Source organism: Centruroides sculpturatus, unplaced genomic scaffold (genome assembly GCF_000671375.1).
Source record: "Centruroides sculpturatus isolate CEXI.00-Female unplaced genomic scaffold, Cexi_2.0 scaffold1141, whole genome shotgun sequence".
NCBI lineage: Eukaryota > Metazoa > Arthropoda > Arachnida > Scorpiones > Buthidae > Centruroides > Centruroides sculpturatus.
Genome location: NW_019385382.1, coordinates 202604 through 225641, shown reverse-complemented (window position 1 = coordinate 225641; position 23038 = coordinate 202604). Strand labels below are relative to the sequence as shown.

At 30.4% G+C, this 23038-nt stretch overlaps 1 protein-coding gene across 1 annotated transcript in view; it reads left to right on the top strand.

Moving 5' to 3' along the window:
- LOC111638371 (putative sodium-coupled neutral amino acid transporter 11) overlaps positions 1-23038 on the top strand; it is a 90008-nt gene that overhangs the window by 44029 nt on the left and 22941 nt on the right. Inside the window, exons 6-10 of the mRNA XM_023384072.1 lie at positions 1886-1951; positions 3892-3998; positions 4067-4146; positions 20698-20768; positions 20848-21009. Coding sequence (XP_023239840.1) covers positions 1886-1951; positions 3892-3998; positions 4067-4146; positions 20698-20768; positions 20848-21009 — 486 coding nt within the window. The remainder of the gene's footprint in view (positions 1-1885; positions 1952-3891; positions 3999-4066; positions 4147-20697; positions 20769-20847; positions 21010-23038) is intronic.

Genomic DNA, 23038 nt, shown 5'->3' with positions numbered 1-23038 from the left:
TGCACCTTTCAATTAAATAACTACCCAAACAGAATTACAACAAATGGCTACACAACCACATGATATGTCAACCAAAACCAAAGACACAAATAATTTATAGAAAATTAGATTATATCCCTACTGTTTTTGAAAACATCCAAAGAATACTAACACCATATAATATCATTTTAGCACCCACACTAAACAATAAAATCAAAAAACAAATTAATAGTAATATTAATGTTTTATTAAATAATGCGTATATTTGTACATTTTCAGTCTGTAGTTTCTATTTATCTATTTTCGGACTTGTGCAATAGGCGTTGAGAAAACTTTTAAAGTTAAAAACATTCTATAATCTGTTTCGTTTGTCATAAAAAGTTGTTCAATCCTGATGTTAGATTATTGAAATAAACAAAAATAGGATTGTCGATGTTAAGTAAATATGATTTATTATGCTTGTGTTGCCTCCAGTCAAGAAATGGAAGACTCTCAGCATCATTAACACTCCCATAGTGCTACTTGCAAGACCAGCAGATTTCCCCACAATTTTTGCTAATTCTTAATAAAATAGACTACATGTTAAAGGTTGGCAAAGTGTAGTTATTTTTGAAAGTACAGTTCGAGAAAAGGAAAAAAGTATTATTAAAAGAAAATTTTTTGAACACAGAAATTATTAAAAAAAGTAAACAAAATACACAGAAGGAATCTAAACACTGGAGTTGTCATCAATGACATCTGGCAGCCATTACTAACTAAATAGAAGAGTCCATTTTAAGATATACTTCTTTCATCCCTCTCTCCCACACCATCGTATTTCACTGTATTGTACAACACATGAGGCATTCTGATAATGATACAGGGAATACTCACACTTTACTTTTTAGCCTGTCATAATTGGTTTATATTTTGTACTTTTCTACCTTTTTAATCAAATAACATTTCAAACATTTTACAGAATTATATCATACTTTAGAGGTATTCCCTATTAATTTTACATTGATATATTTGATATAATAGGACTGAAGAGGGGCATTAAGCCTGAAATGCAAATCCTTTTGTGTCAATAAACCTGCTTTTTCCATTCAAAGTGTTCCTGTATGATTCTCAACAGCAAGCAACCTTGTGCTAATTCCGAAGGAAATACCTTTTCTTGCTTGTTTTAATGGCAGTGGTACTTTTCCTAAACTTGTAAGATCTGTTTACATTATATTATTTGCTCTTAATTTTATCCATCTAAGTATATGAATATAATTTATATACTGTTATAGTGCATTAATTATGAAAATGATTCCAATGAAATCATATTTCCAATCACTGTAGCAATGTTTATTAACAATGCAAAAACTTTCATTGAAGTTAGTATAATACATATTTATATTACTTTTTTCATCTTGTAGCTGAATTATTTATTCTAATAAATAATGCAGCTATAAGATGAAAAAAGTTCTTTCTAAAAGTAAGCATGTTATTTATAACTATCTATTGGGGAAAGATAAGGCTTATTGTAATCAGAAAATTGCACATTCTATTAAATATTGTCATTCTTATTTTATGTTAAAATAAAGTGTGTGTATGTTGAGTATTGCATTATTGTTTGAATAATAAAAAAGTGAAAATTACCAGATTCTAGTAATACTTGCTCTCAACCAAGTTCTGTTAGTAGTAGTAGCCCTCTTATAGACAGTGCAGTTGCAAGGTGAAAAAAGTTGTAATGTGCTGTTATTAGAATAAATGCTATAATTTTTTTTCTATAATAAAGAATTGCATCTAAATTTACAAAAGTTTGTGGTCAAATTTTTTTAGAAAATTTACTGTAATATATGATCTGATACAAAATATGTCAGCTATTACACTAATTTTAATTGCTTTTATATTATAATTTTAATAATTTTTATTTTTATAGCAATGATCAGTTATAATATCATTATTGGAGATACAATTACTAAAGTTCTAATGAGAATTTTTGGAGGTATGTTATATCTTTCTGTTATCATAATTAACTTAGGAATTAATTTTTAGGAAAAAAGATATACTGTACATTCATTTATTTCATTTAGAATATTTTTAGAAATTATTTAAATAATTTAAAATATCTGTAAAAATAAAAGTTCTAAAATCCAGGACAGAAATATATTGTAAAATTGCAAAAAAAAAAAAGATTAATACAAAAACATGTTGAAGTTTTCTACACATCTTTTTCTAACTGTCAGAACACAGTCAGCACTACAGTCTGCACAGCAAGAGATTAGATGAGTCAGTCTGAGCTGGAAGGGTGTACAGTACATCAGATGAAAAGGATGGAAGGAGACATATGATTAATGTATAAAGTTGGAATTAAGGAAAAGTTATAAAATTTTAAAAAATGTAAAACAATAGAATTATTTATGATAAAGGTTGTATAAGAACGTTTTAGAAATATAAAAAACAAAACAGTTGAAAGATATCGCATCTATGTCTCAGCTCCCAAGGCATAACATATATTTCTTCCATCTCTTTCATCTGACATAGACCTTTCCAGCTCAGGCTGATTCATGTCTACCCTTTTGCTGCATGGACTATAGTGGAATCAAAATATCAACTATACTAATGTTGATTGTGTTCCAGTGGTTATTAGGGGCATGTTTGTATACTATGACAACCACTTAATATATTATGTAAACATATTGTAATCTTCTGGTTTTATTTCAATAAATGTGATACAGGCACTCATGGGGCCTCCCATGCCTTCCTTTCAAACTTTACTATTACCCTTTCTTTTCACACTTTGACCTCTTGCTTTCTCCTTCTTTCCATTTCCAAATAGGGCAAAGTCTGTAACCACAAACGGACAGCTCTCTTATCTCTTTAACTTGGTGTTTAACTTGGTTATTAGGGGCATGCAGAAGACTTTAAAGTGTTTTTGTATTAGTGTCTTTTTTTTGTAAGTTTATAAGTTAAAATATCTTATTTGTAATTAGATTTTTGTATGAGTTTGTATAATCAAAAGAGAAAACGTAAAATACAGTAAATCCTTGCTAACTTGGATTAATAAGGAGGAAGGTTGTCCAAATTTATGAAAGTCTGAGTTAACAGTGTGCTTCTCTGATGGGAAATGAGAAGGTGGATACACAGTACAGTAATTTATTATGGTCAGCACTATACAAAAGTATATCAAACATTGCAAAGCTCAATATGTATATAGAAACATAGCCAAATGACCACCTTAAATAATTGAGTTATGACTCCCCTAATTTAATGATTAATACTAAATAATTTGTTACTAGAGGTAGACATTAGGTGCCATCTCTTAACTAAATTAATAATTATAATTTTAATAATTTATTAAATAATTTAGAATCATCTGGAAGAAAAGAACTGACCCAGGGTGGGGCTTGAACCCACAACTTGCTGTGCAGTATGCTTGCCAATTGTGCCGCCTGGACCCTGAGCAAGCCTTTGCTTCCAGATGTATTTAAATTTAGATACAACCTTATGTGATTAATCATGATGTTGGCTGGGGACTCCCATGCCTATGGTCTGGGTGGTGTAAATGACAAGTGCACTGCATGGCAAGTGGAAGTTGTAGGTTCAAGCCCCACCCTGGGTCAGTTCTTTTCTTCCAGATGATTCTAAATTATTTAATAAATTATTAAAATTATAATTACTTACCAACTATGATAATATAATGCATGGTATCTCAAAGTTTTCTGGATATCTTAACACTCATTAATTATAATTTTGTTATAATTATAACTACTTATTAATTATAATTTTTTTATTTAAAAATATGTAAAATTACTGTTGTTTATTGAAAAATTTGTCCACATGTGAATTTTGAGTTAGCAGGTGCATGTTAATAAAAAATCTTTAAATAACAAAATTAATATAAAAAATAATTTGCATTATAATCATTGATTATTATTTTTTTAGTATCTCGGAATACAGTTTTGGGAAATCGTCATTTTGTAGTATTTTTTGTTACAGTATGTGTAACATTACCTTTATCTTTATATCGAAATATCAGTCGTCTCTCAAAGGTATTTATTATATAAATTTACTGGATATTTGAAATGATTATAATGATCTTAATAAGTTTTTATTTTAGGTTTCTTTAGTATCTTTATTATTTGCTGTCTTTATTTTAATATTTGTTCTCGTTCGAGCATCAACACTGGCAGGAATTGTGTAAGTAAAAAAGTTTAATAGTTTAATAAACTTTCAGCATTTGTTGGTTATCAGTTGAAACATTTAAAGCTAAAATTAAATAATTTTATTCTTTAGAAAGACTGACTAAATTGTCCTTATAACAATAATTCCATTTAATTAATTTAAAGAATGTACAGTAGAGTCTCAGAAACTTGAATATTGATAATTTGACTTTCCATAAAACTTGTCGTGTCATTCAAAAAAATAAGAATTTGTAATCTAATTTTTACTGCTATAACTTAACATTATAAACAAATGAATTATCATTCTTCACTGGCAACACTTGATAACATCAACAATTTCAAATGATAACAATAAATGTAACTCTTTTACAAGGTGTCTCTGCAAAACACCATGACACAAATGTCACTAACTTGGAAGTAGCCAATGTTTTTTTCAAATTAAAATTTAACTACAAATAGAAATATTTACTATTGATACATAGTTAATATGTATATGAATTTGCACATATAACACCTTTATGAAAATTCCGCTATTTAGATTAGCATCTTTGTTATGCTGTAAAACTTGTCATTTTCAATAACTCCTTACCTTCTCAGTCCACATTAAGTCGAGTTTGTAGGATTTCTACTGTATTAGTGTTTTAAACTGTTCTGATTAGGATTGGAATTTTTGGAACTTCAAACTCATTAGATAGTATACACACAATAATAAATAATAATCATAATAATAATAATAATTTCGAGTAAGCAAATATATGATGCTTGAAGATTATCATTTGGGCCAGCAAAGTGGTTCTTAGCCAGGTCAGCAGCAGCAGGAATTTAAAGTTGAAGTGGTACCTCCATATCTCCAACTTGCTCTGAGTCACTGATTCAGGACTTTCTCAGGAAAATACTTGTTTCTGTTGCTTTCAAATCCAGCAGTATTGTTTCCCCAATTCATTTTCAGATAAATCTTGAAAATACTTGAAAATCTTCTGGATTAAGATCTTTACGCCAGTGAAGAGGCATGTTTTCTTAATGCTTGCTGATCAACAAATAAAGTTTCTGCTAGAATATTCCCTTTTTATTTAGCAATTCCCAGTAATAAACACAGAACCAATTACCAGTGTAAAGAAAACAAAAAAAAAAAATCTGTGCACAAATGTTTTCTTACTCCTTTTGAGTTATTCGGGTGTAACAATGGTTACCTAATGGAATGTTGTTTGGAACAAACATGAATTTATAAAAGTTTTTAAATGTAATTTGAATGCCCATTTGAACTATAAGTTTAAATTTAAAGCCGTGCATGTGTTGTCCTGCACATAACAAACATTTAACCTATGACTATACTATAGTTTCCAGTAACTATAGAAAAAGCTTTGAAAGCAGCTTGTCAGCTATCAATGAAAATTGACAAATACATGCACTATATAATGCATAGTGTCAAACCAACCCTTGACTATAATTACAGATGTATTCAATTTTCTTGGATTCCTTTAAAATTATTTGGTTACATTTTTTACTATGTGGTAAAATCACCAATTCATGAAAACTTGTAAAATTTCAAGCCAATCAAATATACAGTAAATGAACTACTAGAAAAATAATATGCAGCCAGGGTCAATTTGGCTCCATTCATAATTCTAGTATTAAAAGGCTACATCCAGATCACTGTATGTGATTGATAAGAAGTCTGGATACAGCCTGTTAAACATTTTGGCAACTTCATACTGACTGCAGATTCATACCATCAAAATAACTTTAATTTGTTCCTTCTTATTCAATGCCATGCTTCATGCTTAACCTGTAAAAGAACAAACATCTCATAACTCCTATGGGACCAAACTTATGCAAAATCTTGTACATTAACAATAAATTTTTTATAGATAATTTTTATTGTTTTAGAGAAAAATATTTTAAGATATTTCAGGTTTGAGGTTTGACATAAGCTATAATTTCATAAAATAATAACAGATGTATATGTTGATCACATGATAGCTATATCATCAATAGCGTTCCTCACACGAACAGACCTATAAAATGAATGAAGATGATAAAATAATATATATTCTGATTAACTATTCTCTGTTCTGCGATTTTGAAATTTGAATAATATGTAAAAACTTTTGTTCATAAATAATAATTTAGTTAATATTTGAGTGAAAAATGAATATATTTGTGTTTTGCTCATACTGTATGGCAAAATACAAATTCTTAATAGCTTTGTGGCATGTGTTTCTGTTGACTTTATTGATCTTAAACATGATTGTGGCATTGAATTGAAACATATTTTTAATTTATTGAACGACCCTTTTTTTCCACCTGATTTTGTGTTAAATTTCTAACTTGACTGCATTATTAAATTTTTTAACCCAAATTCATTACATAAACAAAATATGTCTCAATAATGTTTCTGCTTTTTTTACATAAAAAAAAGCAAAAAGTAATGACCAAAAGGGTGACCAAAAAGTAACTTTACAAAATCCACAATTTCAAAACCAAAGCACTGTTGAGTGCAACCCCAAGCTAAGTAGTTAGTGATGATGCAGATCAGTAACATTATATGGTTAGAATTGACTTGTGAATGCAGGACAATTGTGACTAGATTTCTAAACAAGATTTTAGAAAAGTAGTCTTCCAAAGAAGTTTAAACAGTCATTTAATTTTTGTGGACTTAGGAATGTTTTACCTGCGGAAATTCATCAGCTCATTGAAGTGTATGGGGACAATGCTATGTCTCAAGAAAATGTCACAGAATGGTGTCAGTGATTTTCAAGAGGATAAGAAAATGCATATGACACACTGACTATGGATTTGCTGCAGATGTTTCAATATTTCTCATTATTCTCCATAAAGTTTGATTTGTTCTGACTTTCATATTTTTCTGCATTTGAAGGAATGTATGTTGTTACCATTTTGCTACTGAAGAAGTGAAAGTTGTTATTGATAGGTGGCTGTAGCAGCAGAGAGAACAAGCAAGCTGCAATTAATGCTTAAAGAGGCTGAGTAATTTTGTTAAAAAATAGCATATTATTTACAGATAAATCCTGTATTTTTTATTTACACAAAAAAAATCTCTGTTGACTTTGTAAAGTTACTTTTGATTTATCCATATATTTGATTATTAATTATGTATGGAGTCATTATTTTTGAACTGCAATTTTCAGATTGCAGACCTATACATTCCTACTGTCATCTGTCTGTCCATCTGCCCTTTGTTAATCTCAAAAATAGAGTTAGACTGATTAAAATCATGACCAGATATGGAAATCTTAGGGACAAGAGGCCCCAATTAACTGTATATGAACTATGTCACATTGTATTCATTTTAATAATTATAAAAATACAAGATAGCAGCTTAACCAATTACTTTTAGTTGAATTAATTAGTAATTAATTATATACAAACTTCCAGTCTGAACTGGAAGTCACATGATTTTTAAACTAAAAGATGATTAAAAATTGCAGCCCAGTATTGTGATGATGATACAGTAATATTTATGAGGGACTTAGCCACATCATCCTGCAACTATGGCTCTGATTAATCACCTATCTATGATGATTAATAATAATTATAAAGTCGATAATAAAATCAAGTTAATAATAAATATCATTCATTATCATAGATAGGTGATTAATCAGATACACATGCACAGTAGCTATCAAGTCCTCTCAGCTTAGACAACAGTGCCCATATGCAGTATATATAATATATGCTTTCACTTTCATCACATAAACTTGGACAACTATTACTTTTTTTTTACTTGGACTGTAGGTAATAGGTCTAGGGCTGGCTGGAAAAGAGAAAAATACATCACAGTTTTTTCAGCTTAGTCCTCTAGTCTCCAATGATTTACTTCTGGCTAAGGGACACTAATATTATTTATATTTATTTATCTTCATCTTTTAATTATCTTAATACAGTGTGATCTTGATTTACAAGCATACTTTATTCATGAAAACTTCTTATAAATCAAAACCTTGTAAATAAGAATGAGCTTTTCTATTATTTCTTACAGTAGAAATTAATACCTTGTTGCAGCATAATTCAGTTAGTCTAGCTGTCTTCTGCAAATTAATATTAAAGTGCTATGAAACAATTTACTTATCAACACAATTCTAAATAAAATAAACGAAAATGTTTATTAAGTTATTACCAATAATAAAGAAATTAATATGAAATGAAAGAGGCAACTATAACATAAGCAAAAATGTAAATTATCATATAATTACAGATGTTTTTTTTTTTAATGGTAAGAAAACAAGTTTAGTTAAGATAACAAATAAGCAGAAAATAAAGTTGATTTTTAATTAAGGGACTGGGCGTTAGGGGTTAATGAAACTGTTATCACTGATAGAAAGCTTTGTTGAAATAAAATCCACTAAACTGCATAATTGCATTCAAACAAACAGCACTACTACTGACAAATGGAGACTAGAAGCCATTTACCCAGAGTGCACAGGAATTTCAATCTCATTGCACTTGTGATCAGAATGTTTTGTTAATTTTTGTTCGAAGGGGAGTCTGATATTAAAGGTACAGGCCAAAATTACACTAACATTTATAATTAAAGAAATTATTTAATATATTCCACAAAAACTACATACATTGTTTATTTCTTGACATAATCACTGTAAACGTTAAGACATTTATTTCAGCGTGGAACTAGTTTAAACATCCCTTCACAGTACTGTTGCTTGTAAAGTTCCTTGAAGTAGTCCAAAATGATGTCTTCCAATTCCTCCTGATCCATAAAGCAAATCCCCCAAACATTTCTTTAAAGCTCTGAATAAATGAAAATCTGAGGGGGCTAAATCTGGACTATACTCCACAAGTCAAATCAAACCAAACTGTGGTTGGCACAGTGGAACTGGGGGGTCCTGTANGAGGTTTTCATGGGATGAGAAATGTCAACGGAGTTTTGAGAAATTAAAGGAGGCGATAATTAGACCTCCCACTCTCGTGCATCCTGACTTTGATGAGCAATTTTTTTTACATACCGACGCCTCCGATATCGCGGCGGCTGCAGTGCTCGAGCAACGAAAGAAAGAGGGTTTGGCCCCAGTTGGGTATTTTAGTAGGCGGTTCCAAGGAGCAGAAAGGAACTACTCAACAATCGAAAAGGAATGTCTTGCCATTATCTTGGCTCTGAGGCATTTCAAATTTTTGATATTGGATCAAAAGACCACTATTCTTTCTGACCATAAACCCCTAGTGTTCCTAAGCAACATGCAGAATGGTAGTAAAAGGTTGACCCGCTGGGTCATGGAATTAATGGATTACCACATTGAGGTCGAACATGTTAAAGGCGTGGATAACACAGTGGCGGATATCTTGTCAAGGAACGTTAATGGGGTAAACCAGTTCAGTGTGGATTTGGTCAGGACCGCGGTCGTAAGCCGGGATGAAATTCGTTTATCCCAGGATTGCGATGACACTTTTGGCCCCATAAAAAGGGACATAATGCGTGACCCCGACAATGATGTCCTAAAGCGTAAGATGCCCCAGTATGCCGTGATAGATGGTTGTCTATATAGAAGGAGGTTTCTGAGGTCTCGGAACCAATGTATTAACCAACTGTGTGTAGTGAAAGGTCTTGCTGAGGCGGTAGTCAGGGCGGTCCACGAAAATAATCTATCCGGGCACTGGGGGGTGAAGAAAACCATCAGGAACATTGAAAAAGATTATTATATCCAGAACTTGAGAGCTAAGGTAGAGGAGGTCATCAAGGTGTGCGGGAGATGCCAAAGACATAACATTCATAAAGGCAAAGCCCCCTTCCAGGAAAATGAGAAAGCTGACTCACCCTTCCAAAAGGTGGCAATCGACATAATAGGCCCTATCTGTACGACCAGGAACGGGAACCAGTACATCCTCGTTATAATCGACATTTTTACCCGTTTTGTTGAGGCGCACGCCCTAAAGGATCAAACGGCTTGGTCTATTAGCAATACAATCTTTAATGAGGTGATATGTAGATATGGCGCACCTGAAGTTATTATATCCGATAGGGGCACAAATTTTTTGTCTTCACTTTTCTCAGACTGTTGCAAGTGGTTGGGGATCCACCGGAATATCACCACAGCTTATCGGCCATGTTCCAATGGAATATGCGAAAGGGTGAATAAATCCTTGATCGAGATGATCGCTAAGTCTTCAGCCGACAGGGGAGTGGAATGGGATGAGATGGTTTCCTCAGCTTGTTTCACATATAACAACTCTCATCACTCCGCCATTGGCGAATCGCCAGCGTTCCTCTTATTTGGCCTTGATCCCCGCGTCCCAAACATTGATCAAATTTCAGAGGGTATGACAATCGACGAACGGAGGGCATACTTGGTAACCAAGCTTCGCTCGTTAAGGGATGACGCGAATAGGCGAGCGAGGGAATTTAATCGAAAAGGGAGGGACTACCGTAACAAGGGTAGGACTCTAACGAAGTTTCTTGTAGGGCAAAGAGTCTGGGTGAAGAAGATGGGCTCTAAAAAGGGAAAGTTTTCGTGCAAGTATAAAGGTCCATTTCGTATCACGAAAGTCCTGGGCCCAACGACATATCGGGTAGAAGGTGGTGACCCGAATAACGTCGAAACCATACACGTTGATCGTATAAAGCATTGTTACGATCAGCAGATTATAAGAAAAGGGAGAACTAAGAGAAAGAAAAGGATAAGTAGGGTTGAATCAGAGGATGAGGAGGATGTGATTGATGAAAGGCTAGCACAGAGACGCGGCGAGGCGAAAAATCAAAGGGATAGCGGCCAACATCAGGCGAGTGAGGTGCCTAACAGTGAACCACATGTTAAGCCGTATAATCTGAGGGAACGAGCGATCGACTTTTGTAGGCTACACTACGGGAAGTAAATCTTTATGGTGGGGAGATATGTAGTGCTCCGCAACTTACTGTTATTCTTATTATTGTATATAAATATGATTTGCATAGTTATTACCATTGTACTAGGTTTTATTTTTACTTATTTCAATTGTGTCGGTTTTNACAATAAAATCAAAAAACAAATTAATAGTAATATTAATGTTTTATTAAATAATGCGTATATTTGTACATTTTCAGTCTGTAGTTTCTATTTATCTATTTTCGGACTTGTGCAATAGGCGTTGAGAAAACTTTTAAAGTTAAAAACATTCTATAATCTGTTTCGTTTGTCATAAAAAGTTGTTCAATCCTGATGTTAGATTATTGAAATAAACAAAAATAGGATTGTCGATGTTAAGTAAATATGATTTATTATGCTTGTGTTGCCTCCAGTCAAGAAATGGAAGACTCTCAGCATCATTAACACTCCCATAGTGCTACTTGCAAGACCAGCAGATTTCCCCACAATTTTTGCTAATTCTTAATAAAATAGACTACATGTTAAAGGTTGGCAAAGTGTAGTTATTTTTGAAAGTACAGTTCGAGAAAAGGAAAAAAGTATTATTAAAAGAAAATTTTTTGAACACAGAAATTATTAAAAAAAGTAAACAAAATACACAGAAGGAATCTAAACACTGGAGTTGTCATCAATGACATCTGGCAGCCATTACTAACTAAATAGAAGAGTCCATTTTAAGATATACTTCTTTCATCCCTCTCTCCCACACCATCGTATTTCACTGTATTGTACAACACATGAGGCATTCTGATAATGATACAGGGAATACTCACACTTTACTTTTTAGCCTGTCATAATTGGTTTATATTTTGTACTTTTCTACCTTTTTAATCAAATAACATTTCAAACATTTTACAGAATTATATCATACTTTAGAGGTATTCCCTATTAATTTTACATTGATATATTTGATATAATAGGACTGAAGAGGGGCATTAAGCCTGAAATGCAAATCCTTTTGTGTCAATAAACCTGCTTTTTCCATTCAAAGTGTTCCTGTATGATTCTCAACAGCAAGCAACCTTGTGCTAATTCCGAAGGAAATACCTTTTCTTGCTTGTTTTAATGGCAGTGGTACTTTTCCTAAACTTGTAAGATCTGTTTACATTATATTATTTGCTCTTAATTTTATCCATCTAAGTATATGAATATAATTTATATACTGTTATAGTGCATTAATTATGAAAATGATTCCAATGAAATCATATTTCCAATCACTGTAGCAATGTTTATTAACAATGCAAAAACTTTCATTGAAGTTAGTATAATACATATTTATATTACTTTTTTCATCTTGTAGCTGAATTATTTATTCTAATAAATAATGCAGCTATAAGATGAAAAAAGTTCTTTCTAAAAGTAAGCATGTTATTTATAACTATCTATTGGGGAAAGATNATTCATCTATCCTTTTATAGGTAGTAAAATTATTTTCATTTTAGTATTTTTCTATTATAGTATTTTTGAATTTAAATATGTAAATTAATACTCTGAAAAGGAAAGGAATGTATGTACTATATATATTTTAGTTTTACAATAAATTATGAAGTTTGTTAGTGTTCAAAACAGTGAGTTGTAACAAAACATATAATTAATCATAATTATAAACTTTAAGCAATTAAAAGTAAGACATAATTAGCAATTATTTATCATGACATTGTCACAATGCCAGGTTGCATTTTTAATTATATTTTTAATATATTTAATTTGAAATATATGCTTTCCATCTCAAATTAGTAGGCTTTCCCCTGTGCATCATACTTTCCTGCTAGCAATATAACCAGTCATCTAACTTTTTTCAGGAAAAATTTTTTAATTGAAATAATATGACTTCCAATAGAAACCAAAATTCACAATAGTTAATTGTTCACTATAGTTAATTGAGACTTCCTGCCTCTAAGCTTACCATATCTGATCTCAACTTTCATATATCTAACTCCATTCTTGAGATTAAGGAAGGACAGACAGTGGACAACAGTGGGGAATTTATAGGTTACAATTTTTTCAAACTGTAGCCCAAAAATTATTTTACTATCCATTCAGGTTTTACAATTAATTTTTTTCAAGAATCTCTTANGATAAAGGTTATATAAGAACGTTTTAGAAATATAAAAAACAAAACAGTTGAAAGATATCGCATCTATGTCTCAGCTCCCAAGGCATAACATATATTTCTTCCATCTCTTTCATCTGACATAGACCTTTCCAGCTCAGGCTGATTCATGTCTACCCTTTTGCTGCATGGACTATAGTGGAATCAAAATATCAACTATACTAATGTTGATTGTGTTCCAGTGGTTATTAGGGGCATGTTTGTATACTATGACAACCACTTAATATATTATGTAAACATATTGTAATCTTCTGGTTTTATTTCAATAAATGTGATACAGGCACTCATGGGGCCTCCCATGCCTTCCTTTCAAACTTTACTATTACCCTTTCTTTTCACACTTTGACCTCTTGCTTTCTCCTTCTTTCCANTAAAATTTTAAAAAGTGTAAAACAATAGAATTATTTATGATAAAGGTTATATAAAAACGTTTTAGAAATATAAAAAACAAAACAGTTGAAAGATATCGCATCCATGTCTCAGCTCCCAAGGCATAACATATATTTCTTCCATCTCTTTCATCTGACGTAGACCTTTCCAGCTCAGGCTGATTCATGTCTATCCTTTTGCTGCATTGACTACAGTAGAATCAAAATATCAACTATACTAATGTTGATTGTGTTCCAGTGGTTATTAGGGGCATGCAGAAGACTTTAAAATGTTTTTGTATTAGTGTCTTTTTTTTGTAAGTTTATAAGTTAAAATATCTTATTTGCAATTAGATTTTTGTATGAGTTTGTATAATCAAAAGAGAAAACGTAAAATACAGTAAATCCTTGCTAACTTGGATTAATAAGGAGGAAGGTTGTCCAAATTTATGAAAGTCTGAGTTAACAGTGTGCTTCTCTGATGGGAAATGAGAAGGTGGATACACAGTACAGTAATTTATTATGGTCAGCACTATACAAAAGTATATCAAACATTGCAAAGCTCAATATGTATATAGAAACATAGCCAAATGACCACCTTAAATAATTGAGTTATGACTCCCCTAATTTAATGATTAATACTAAATAATTTGTTACTAGAGGTAGACATTAGGTGCCATCTCTTAACTAAATTAATAATTATAATTTTAATAATTTATTAAATAATTTAGAATCATCTGGAAGAAAAGAACTGACCCAGGGTGGGGCTTGAACCCACAACTTGCTGTGCAGTATGCTTGCCAATTGTGCCGCCTGGACCCTGAGCAAGCCTTTGCTTCCAGATGTATTTAAATTTAGATACAACCTTATGTGATTAATCATGATGTTGGCTGGGGACTCCCATGCCTATGGTCTGGGTGGTGTAAATGACAAGTGCACTGCATGGCAAGTGGAAGTTGTAGGTTCAAGCCCCACCCTGGGTCAGTTCTTTTCTTCCAGATGATTCTAAATTATTTAATAAATTATTAAAATTATAATTACTTACCAACTATGATAATATAATGCATGGTATCTCAAAGTTTTCTGGATATCTTAACACTCATTAATTATAATTTTGTTATAATTATAACTACTTATTAATTATAATTTTTTTATTTAAAAATATGTAAAATTACTGTTGTTTATTGAAAAATTTGTCCACATGTGAATTTTGAGTTAGCAGGTGCATGTTAATAAAAAATCTTTAAATAACAAAATTAATATAAAAAATAATTTGCATTATAATCATTGATTATTATTTTTTTAGTATCTCGGAATACAGTTTTGGGAAATCGTCATTTTGTAGTATTTTTTGTTACAGTATGTGTAACATTACCTTTATCTTTATATCGAAATATCAGTCGTCTCTCAAAGGTATTTATTATATAAATTTACTGGATATTTGAAATGATTATAATGATCTTAATAAGTTTTTATTTTAGGTTTCTTTAGTATCTTTATTATTTGCTGTCTTTATTTTAATATTTGTTCTCGTTCGAGCATCAACACTGGCAGGAATTGTGTAAGTAAAAAAGTTTAATAGTTTAATAAACTTTCAGCATTTGTTGGTTATCAGTTGAAACATTTAAAGCTAAAATTAAATAATTTTATTCTTTAGAAAGACTGACTAAATTGTCCTTATAACAATAATTCCATTTAATTAATTTAAAGAATGTACAGTAGAGTCTCAGAAACTTGAATATTGATAATTTGACTTTCCATAAAACTTGTCGTGTCATTCAAAAAAATAAGAATTTGTAATCTAATTTTTACTGCTATAACTTAACATTATAAACAAATGAATTATCATTCTTCACTGGCAACACTTGATAACATCAACAATTTCAAATGATAACAATAAATGTAACTCTTTTACAAGGTGTCTCTGCAAAACACCATGACACAAATGTCACTAACTTGGAAGTAGCCAATGTTTTTTTCAAATTAAAATTTAACTACAAATAGAAATATTTACTATTGATACATAGTTAATATGTATATGAATTTGCACATATAACACCTTTATGAAAATTCCGCTATTTAGATTAGCATCTTTGTTATGCTGTAAAACTTGTCATTTTCAATAACTCCTTACCTTCTCAGTCCACATTAAGTCGAGTTTGTAGGATTTCTACTGTATTAGTGTTTTAAACTGTTCTGATTAGGATTGGAATTTTTGGAACTTCAAACTCATTAGATAGTATACACACAATAATAAATAATAATCATAATAATAATAATAATTTCGAGTAAGCAAATATATGATGCTTGAAGATTATCATTTGGGCCAGCAAAGTGGTTCTTAGCCAGGTCAGCAGCAGCAGGAATTTAAAGTTGAAGTGGTACCTCCATATCTCCAACTTGCTCTGAGTCACTGATTCAGGACTTTCTTAGGAAAATACTTGTTTCTGTTGCTTTCAAATCCAGCAGTATTGTTTCCCCAATTCATTTTCAGATAAATCTTGAAAATACTTGAAAATCTTCTGGATTAAGATCTTTACGCCAGTGAAGAGGCATGTTTTCTTAATGCTTGCTGATCAACAAATAAAGTTTCTGCTAGAATATTCCCTTTTTATTTAGCAATTCCCAGTAATAAACACAGAACCAATTACCAGTGTAAAGAAAACAAAAAAAAAAAATCTGTGCCCAAATGTTTTCTTACTCCTTTTGAGTTATTCGGGTGTAACAATGGTTACCTAATGGAATGTTGTTTGGAACAAACATGAATTTACAAAAGTTTTTAAATGTAGTTTGAATGCCCATTTGAACTATAAGTTTAAATTTAAAGCCGTGCATGTGTTGTCCTGCACATAACAAACATTTAACCTATGACTATACTATAGTTTCCAGTAACTATAGAAAAAGCTTTGAAAGCAGCTTGTCAGCCATCAATGAAAATTGACAAATACATGTATAATGCATAGTGTCAAACTAACCCTTGACTATAATTATAGATGTATTCAATTTTCTTGGATTCCTTTAAAATTATTTGGTTACATTTTTTACTATGTGGTAAAATCACCAATTCATGAAAACTTGTAAAATTTCAAGCCAATCAAATATACAATAAATGAACTACTAGAAAAATAATATGCAGCCAGGGTCAATTTGGCTCCATTCATAATTCTAGTATTAAAAGGCTACATCCAGATCACTGTATGTGATTGATAAGAAGTCTGGATACAGCCTGTTAAACATTTTGGCAACTTCATACTGACTGCAGATTCATACCATCAAAATAACTTTAATTTGTTCCTTCTTATTCAATGCCATGCTTCATGCTTCACCTGCAAAAGAACAAACATCTCATAACTCCTATGGGACCAAACTTATGCAAAATCTTGTACATTAACAATAAATTTTTTATAGATAATTTTTATTGTTTTAGAGAAAAATATTTTAAGATATTTCAGGTTTGAGGTTTGACATAAGCTATAATTTCATAAAATAATAACAGATGTATATGTTGATCACATGATAGCTATATCATCAATAGTGTTCCTCACACGAACAGACCTATAAAATGAATGAAGATGATAAAATAATATATATGACATATATATTCTGATTAACTATTCTCTGTTCTGTGATTTTGAAATTTGAATAATATGTAAAAACTTTTGTTCATAAATAATAATTTAGTTAATATTTGAGTGAAAAATGAATATATTTGTGTTTTGCTCATACTGTATGGCAAAATACAAATTCTTAATAGCTTTGTGGCATGTGTTTCTGTTAACTTTATTGATCTTAAACATGATTGTGGCATTGAATTGAAACATATTTTTAATTTATTGAACGACCCTTTTTTTCACCTGATTTCGTGTTAAATTTCTAACTTGACTGCATTATTAATTTTTTTTACCCAAATTCATTACATAAACAAAATATGTCTCAATAATGTTTCTGCTTTTTTTACATAAAAAAAAGCAAAAAGTAATGACCAAAAGGGTGACCAAAAAGTAACTTTACAAAATCCACAATTTCAAAACCAAAGCACTGTTGAGTGCAACCCCAAGCTAAGTAGTTAGTGATGATGCAGATCAGTAACATTATATGGTTAGAATTGACTTGTGAATGCAGGACAATTGTGACTAGATTTCTAAACAAGATTTTAGAAAAGTAGTCTTCCAAAGAAGTTTAAACAGTCATTTAATTTTTGTGGACTTAGGAATGTTTTACCTGCGGAAATTCATCAGCTCATTGAAGTGTATGGGGACAATGCTATGTCTCAAGAAAATGTCACAGAATGGTGTCAGTGATTTTCAAGAGGATAAGAAAATGCATATGACACACTGACTATGGATTTGCTGCAGATGTTTCAATATTTCTCATTATTCTCCATAAAGTTTGATTTGTTCTGACTTTCATATTTTTCTGCATTTGAAGGAATGTATGTTGTTACCATTTTGCTACTGAAGAAGTGAAAGTTGTTATTGATAGGTGGCTGTAGCAGCAGAGAGAACAAGCAAGCTGCAATTAATGCTTAAAGAGGCTGAGTAATTTTGTTAAAAAATAGCATATTATTTACAGATAAATCCTGTATTTTTTATTTACACAAAAAAAATCTCTGTTGACTTTGTAAAGTTACTTTTGATTTATCCATATATTTGATTATTAATTATGTATGGAGTCATTATTTTTGAACTGCAATTTTCAGATTGCAGACCTATACATTCCTACTGTCATCTGTCTGTCCATCTGCCCTTTGTTAATCTCAAAAACAGAGTTAGACTGATTAAAATCGGGACCAGATATGGAAATCTTAGGGACAAGAGGCCCCAATTAACTGTATATGAACTATGTCACATTGTATTCATTTTAATAATTATAAAAATACAAGATAGCAGCTTAACCAATTACTTTTAGTTGAATTAATTAGTAATTAATTATATACAAACTTCCAGTCTGAACTGGAAGTCACATGATTTTTAAATTAAAAGATTATTAAAAATTGCAGCTCAGTATTTTGATGATGATACAATAATATTTATGAGGGACTAGCCACCTCATCCTGCAACTATGGCTCTGATTAATCACCTATCTATGATGATTAATAATAATTAATCATCATAGATAGAATTCTTATAAAGTCAATAATAAAATCAAGTTAATAATAAATATCATTCATCATCATAGATAGGTGATTAATCAGATACACATGCACAGTAGCTATCAAGTCCTCTCAGCTTAAGACAACAGTGCCCATATGCAGTATATATAATATATGCTTTCACTTTCATCACATAAACTTGGACAACTATTACTTTTTTTTTTTACTTGGACTGTAGATAATAGGTCTAGGGCTGGAAAAGAGAAAAATACATCACAATTTTTTCAGCTTAGTCCTCTAGTCTCCAATGATTTACTTCTGGCTAAGGGACACTAATATTATTTATATTTATTTATCTTCATCTTTTAATTATCTTAATACAGTGTGATCTTGATTTACAAGCATACTTTATTCATGAAAACTTCTTATAAATCAAAACCTTGTAAATAGGAATGAGCTTTTCTATTATTTCTTACAGTAGAAATTAATACTTTGTTGCAGCATAATTCAGTTAGTCTAGCTGTCTTCTGCAAATTAATATTAAAGTGCTATGAAACAATTTACCTATCAACAAATAATTCTAAATAAAATAAACGAAAATGTTTATTAAGTTATTACTAATAATAAAGAAATTAATATGAAATGAAAGAGGCAACTATAACATAAGCAAAAATGTAAATTATCATATAATTACAGATGTTTTTTTATATTTAATGGTAAGAAAACAAGTTTAGTTAAGATAACAAATAAGCAGAAAATAAAGTTGATTTTTAATTAATGAAACTGTAATCACTGATAGAAAGCTTTGTTGAAATAAAATCCACTAAACTGCATAATTGCATTCAAACAAACAGCACTACTACTGACAAATGGAGACTAGAAGCCATTTACCCAGAGTGCACAGGAATTTCAATCTCATTGCACTCGTGATCAGAATATTTTGTTAATTTTTGTTCGAAGGGGAGTCTGATATTAAAGGTACAGGCCAAAATTACACTAACATTCATAATTAAAGAAATTATTTAATATATTCCACAAAAACTACATACATTGTTTATTTCTTGACATAATCACTGTAAACGTTAAGACATTTATCCCAGCGTGGAACTAGTTTAAACATCCCTTCACAGTACTGTTGCTTGTAAAGTTCCTTGAAGTCGTCCAAAATGATGTCTTCCAATTCCTCCTGATCCATAAAGCATTTCCCCCAAACATTTCTTTAAAGCTCTGAATAAATGAAAATCTGAGGGGGCTAAATCTGGACTATACTCCACAAGTCAAATCAAACCAAACTGTGGTTGGCACAGTGGAACTGGGGGGTCCTGCAACATCCTCTGTATAGTCTAGATTTAGTCCCCCATGGATTTTCATTTATTCGGACCTTTAACCTATCCTATGTTGAAATTTTTCTCCATTGCATGTCACGCCATGTTAAATTTTTGTTGATGTTGAATGAAAATTACAAGTTTTTGAAAAATAATTCTGGCTATTGTATCATCCAAAATTATTTTTTTATTTTGCACAAACAAAATAAATATATTAATAAATGTAAAAAGAAAAAAAATTATATTTTGGAAGTTAGTTTTAATATAAAAATTATAACAACTAGTGACATCTAGTTTCAAAAATGTTTCAATGCTGAAACGAGATATCTTGGGTCCACCGGTCAAGGTCATCATGTTGCGACCCAAGATATATCGGGAATACCAGGGAATAGGTTAAAGAAATTTTTGGTGGGGAAACACTTTGCAGATCAGGAGGAATTGGAAGACACTGTTCTGGACTACTTCAAGGAACTTGATGAGCAACAGTACCGTGAAGGGACGTTTAAACTAGTTCCACACTGGAATAAATGTCTCAACGTTTACAGTATAGTGATTATGTCGAAAAATAAACAAAAGTATGTAGTTTTTGTGGAATGTATTAAATATTTTCTTTAATTAATTAATTAATTATAAATGTTAGTGTAATTTTGGCCTGTACCTTTAATATCAGACTCCCCTTGTATATTACATTCATAATTTAAAATTAGTATTTCTATTGTTTAAGAATAATTTGTTTTATATATTTCTAAAAACTTTATATGACTTTTACTTTTTTTAAATCTGATTTTAAATTTTAGTCCAGCTACATCTAATGCATATTCTTTTGCCAATTGGGGAATAACTGATGCTATTGGAGTCATTGCATTTGGTAAAAAGTTTTATATATTTTTTATTATTATACTATAATGTATGTAATTTATATTTAGTTTTTGTTTTACAAATTTCAGCATTTATGTGTCACCACAATTCTTTTCTGTTATATGATGCTCTTGAAAATCCAACTCAGGGCAGGTGGAATCGTATTACACACATCAGTATGGGTCTGTCATTTATTCTAATATTAGTTTTTGGAATTGGAGGATATGTTACATTTACAGGATTTAGTCAAGGTAAGTAAATTAGGAATAAATTTTTAGATTTATTTACCTGGTCAAAATTTAGGATCTATTTAGAAAACCTGATAAATATGAATGTTTTGATTTGTTATTAGTATGAAATATCTTCCAACAAACAGATGACAATAGATTGACAAAGACTGCAAGTTGAATTATCTTATGTTAACTAGCAGATAATATAACTAGAACAAGAAATAATCATAATTTGTTTGTGTAAAATTAGCAAAAACTTACAAAATTATAAGCATAACTTTTGGAAAAGAAATACATATAAAACTGCATGTATAAACTTTGCAGAGAAAGATCAAAGATAAATTATTTATTTTGACATTTATCAAATAACAGATTGTCAATGTGAGGTAATCTTGACATACTAGTTTCACACTGTAATTAAGCTGTAATTGCATTGATATCCAATGAATGAATGGAGCAATTGATTATTACTGCTAGCAATGTTACATTTTATTAAATTTTCTGAGAACACAGAACTGAATATTAGACACTACTGACACTATTATTCATCAATATCTGCATTTTTGGAAGATATCTGGGTGATAAATACTAAGACATTCATTACTGTTTTTCAGTCTGACTAATATTTATTTATTTGCAAAGAAATGAAGTGATATTTCAGTGAGAAAGCCAGTACTCTATATTGAATCATCAGAAATGAAATCTAAGTCTCTCATTATATGTCTGGACTAAAAAATATCAACAATCAATTTTCTGAAAGAGACTTCCAAAAAATAGTTTTAGGAAAATTATGACTAGCGTTTCAGGATGTAAAAAGTCTTCTCATTGATTTTTCACTCTTATTTCCACAAAACATGTGTAAATTTGAAAAATATTACAAGATACTTTTAGTGTATTGAGGAAGAAATGTTCTGTTATTTATCAAAAAGATGTCTTTATTTTGGGATATTAATTTATTACAAAACTTCATTACTTGACATAACAGCTATTGATATTATTCTTCATAATTCAGATCTTACTCTTGATGATTTCTATTACTTCAATTTCCTAAAGATATTAGAGTAGTAATTCATAGCATACAAATGAGAAGGATGCTATTTAAATATACATTTAGAAGGAATTAAGGAATAAATAATGCAAGCATATCAGTACTTGTAAAATAGAACAAGTGCATTCTGTATGATATTTATTGAGAAAAGAATAATTAAATTTATTGAATTACTATTTTTTTCAATAAGGAAGATTTGTAAATCAAGCATGCATATTTAACTTCTGTATTTACCTATTAAGTTTGAATTTTGTGATAAGTAGGGTAAAAGTATCATAATGAAAATATTTTTCTATGTTACATGCATATCTTTGAAATTAAGTAATAAAAACAATAAAAGAACTGACATGTGCTCATTTAAATTTTTCAGCTAACATTAACAATTGAAGCAAAGAAAACCACTATTATATGGTTAAATGTTACCCAATAATTTATCAAAATATCTTAAATAGAAATTATTGCAAAAAAATTGTGTAATATAATTCACAGGATCCTTTTATCTCTATCAGAATATAGGCATCATGTGTTTAATGTCAGTAATCCATTCTTGAAAATCAGACATTTTTCAGGAAAATGTTAACCATAACTGAAACACAATACAATGTCTAAGTTAGAAACTATTATGTTAGGATATGATAGTTGACTGAATTTGTATTTTATGAAGATCACAAAGATTTACAATTCAAAGCTATGAACACATCAGTGCTATTAATAAATACTGTATTAAAATGTATTATTTTTTAGCTTAATTAAGTACAGTGGAACCCCGGTTAACGAACTTAATCCGTTCCACAACTCCGTTCGTTAACTGAATTGTTCGTTAACCGAAGCAATTTTTCCCATAGAAATTAATGCAAATGCAATTAATCCATTCTAGTCTCCGAAATTTTTGTCATTTTATTTGTAATATACAGTAATTTTCTTTGATGAAAAAGTAGGAAAACGTAGTATCTATCATTACAGCAACAAACATGTAAACTTTGTTTAATAAAATAGCACTGT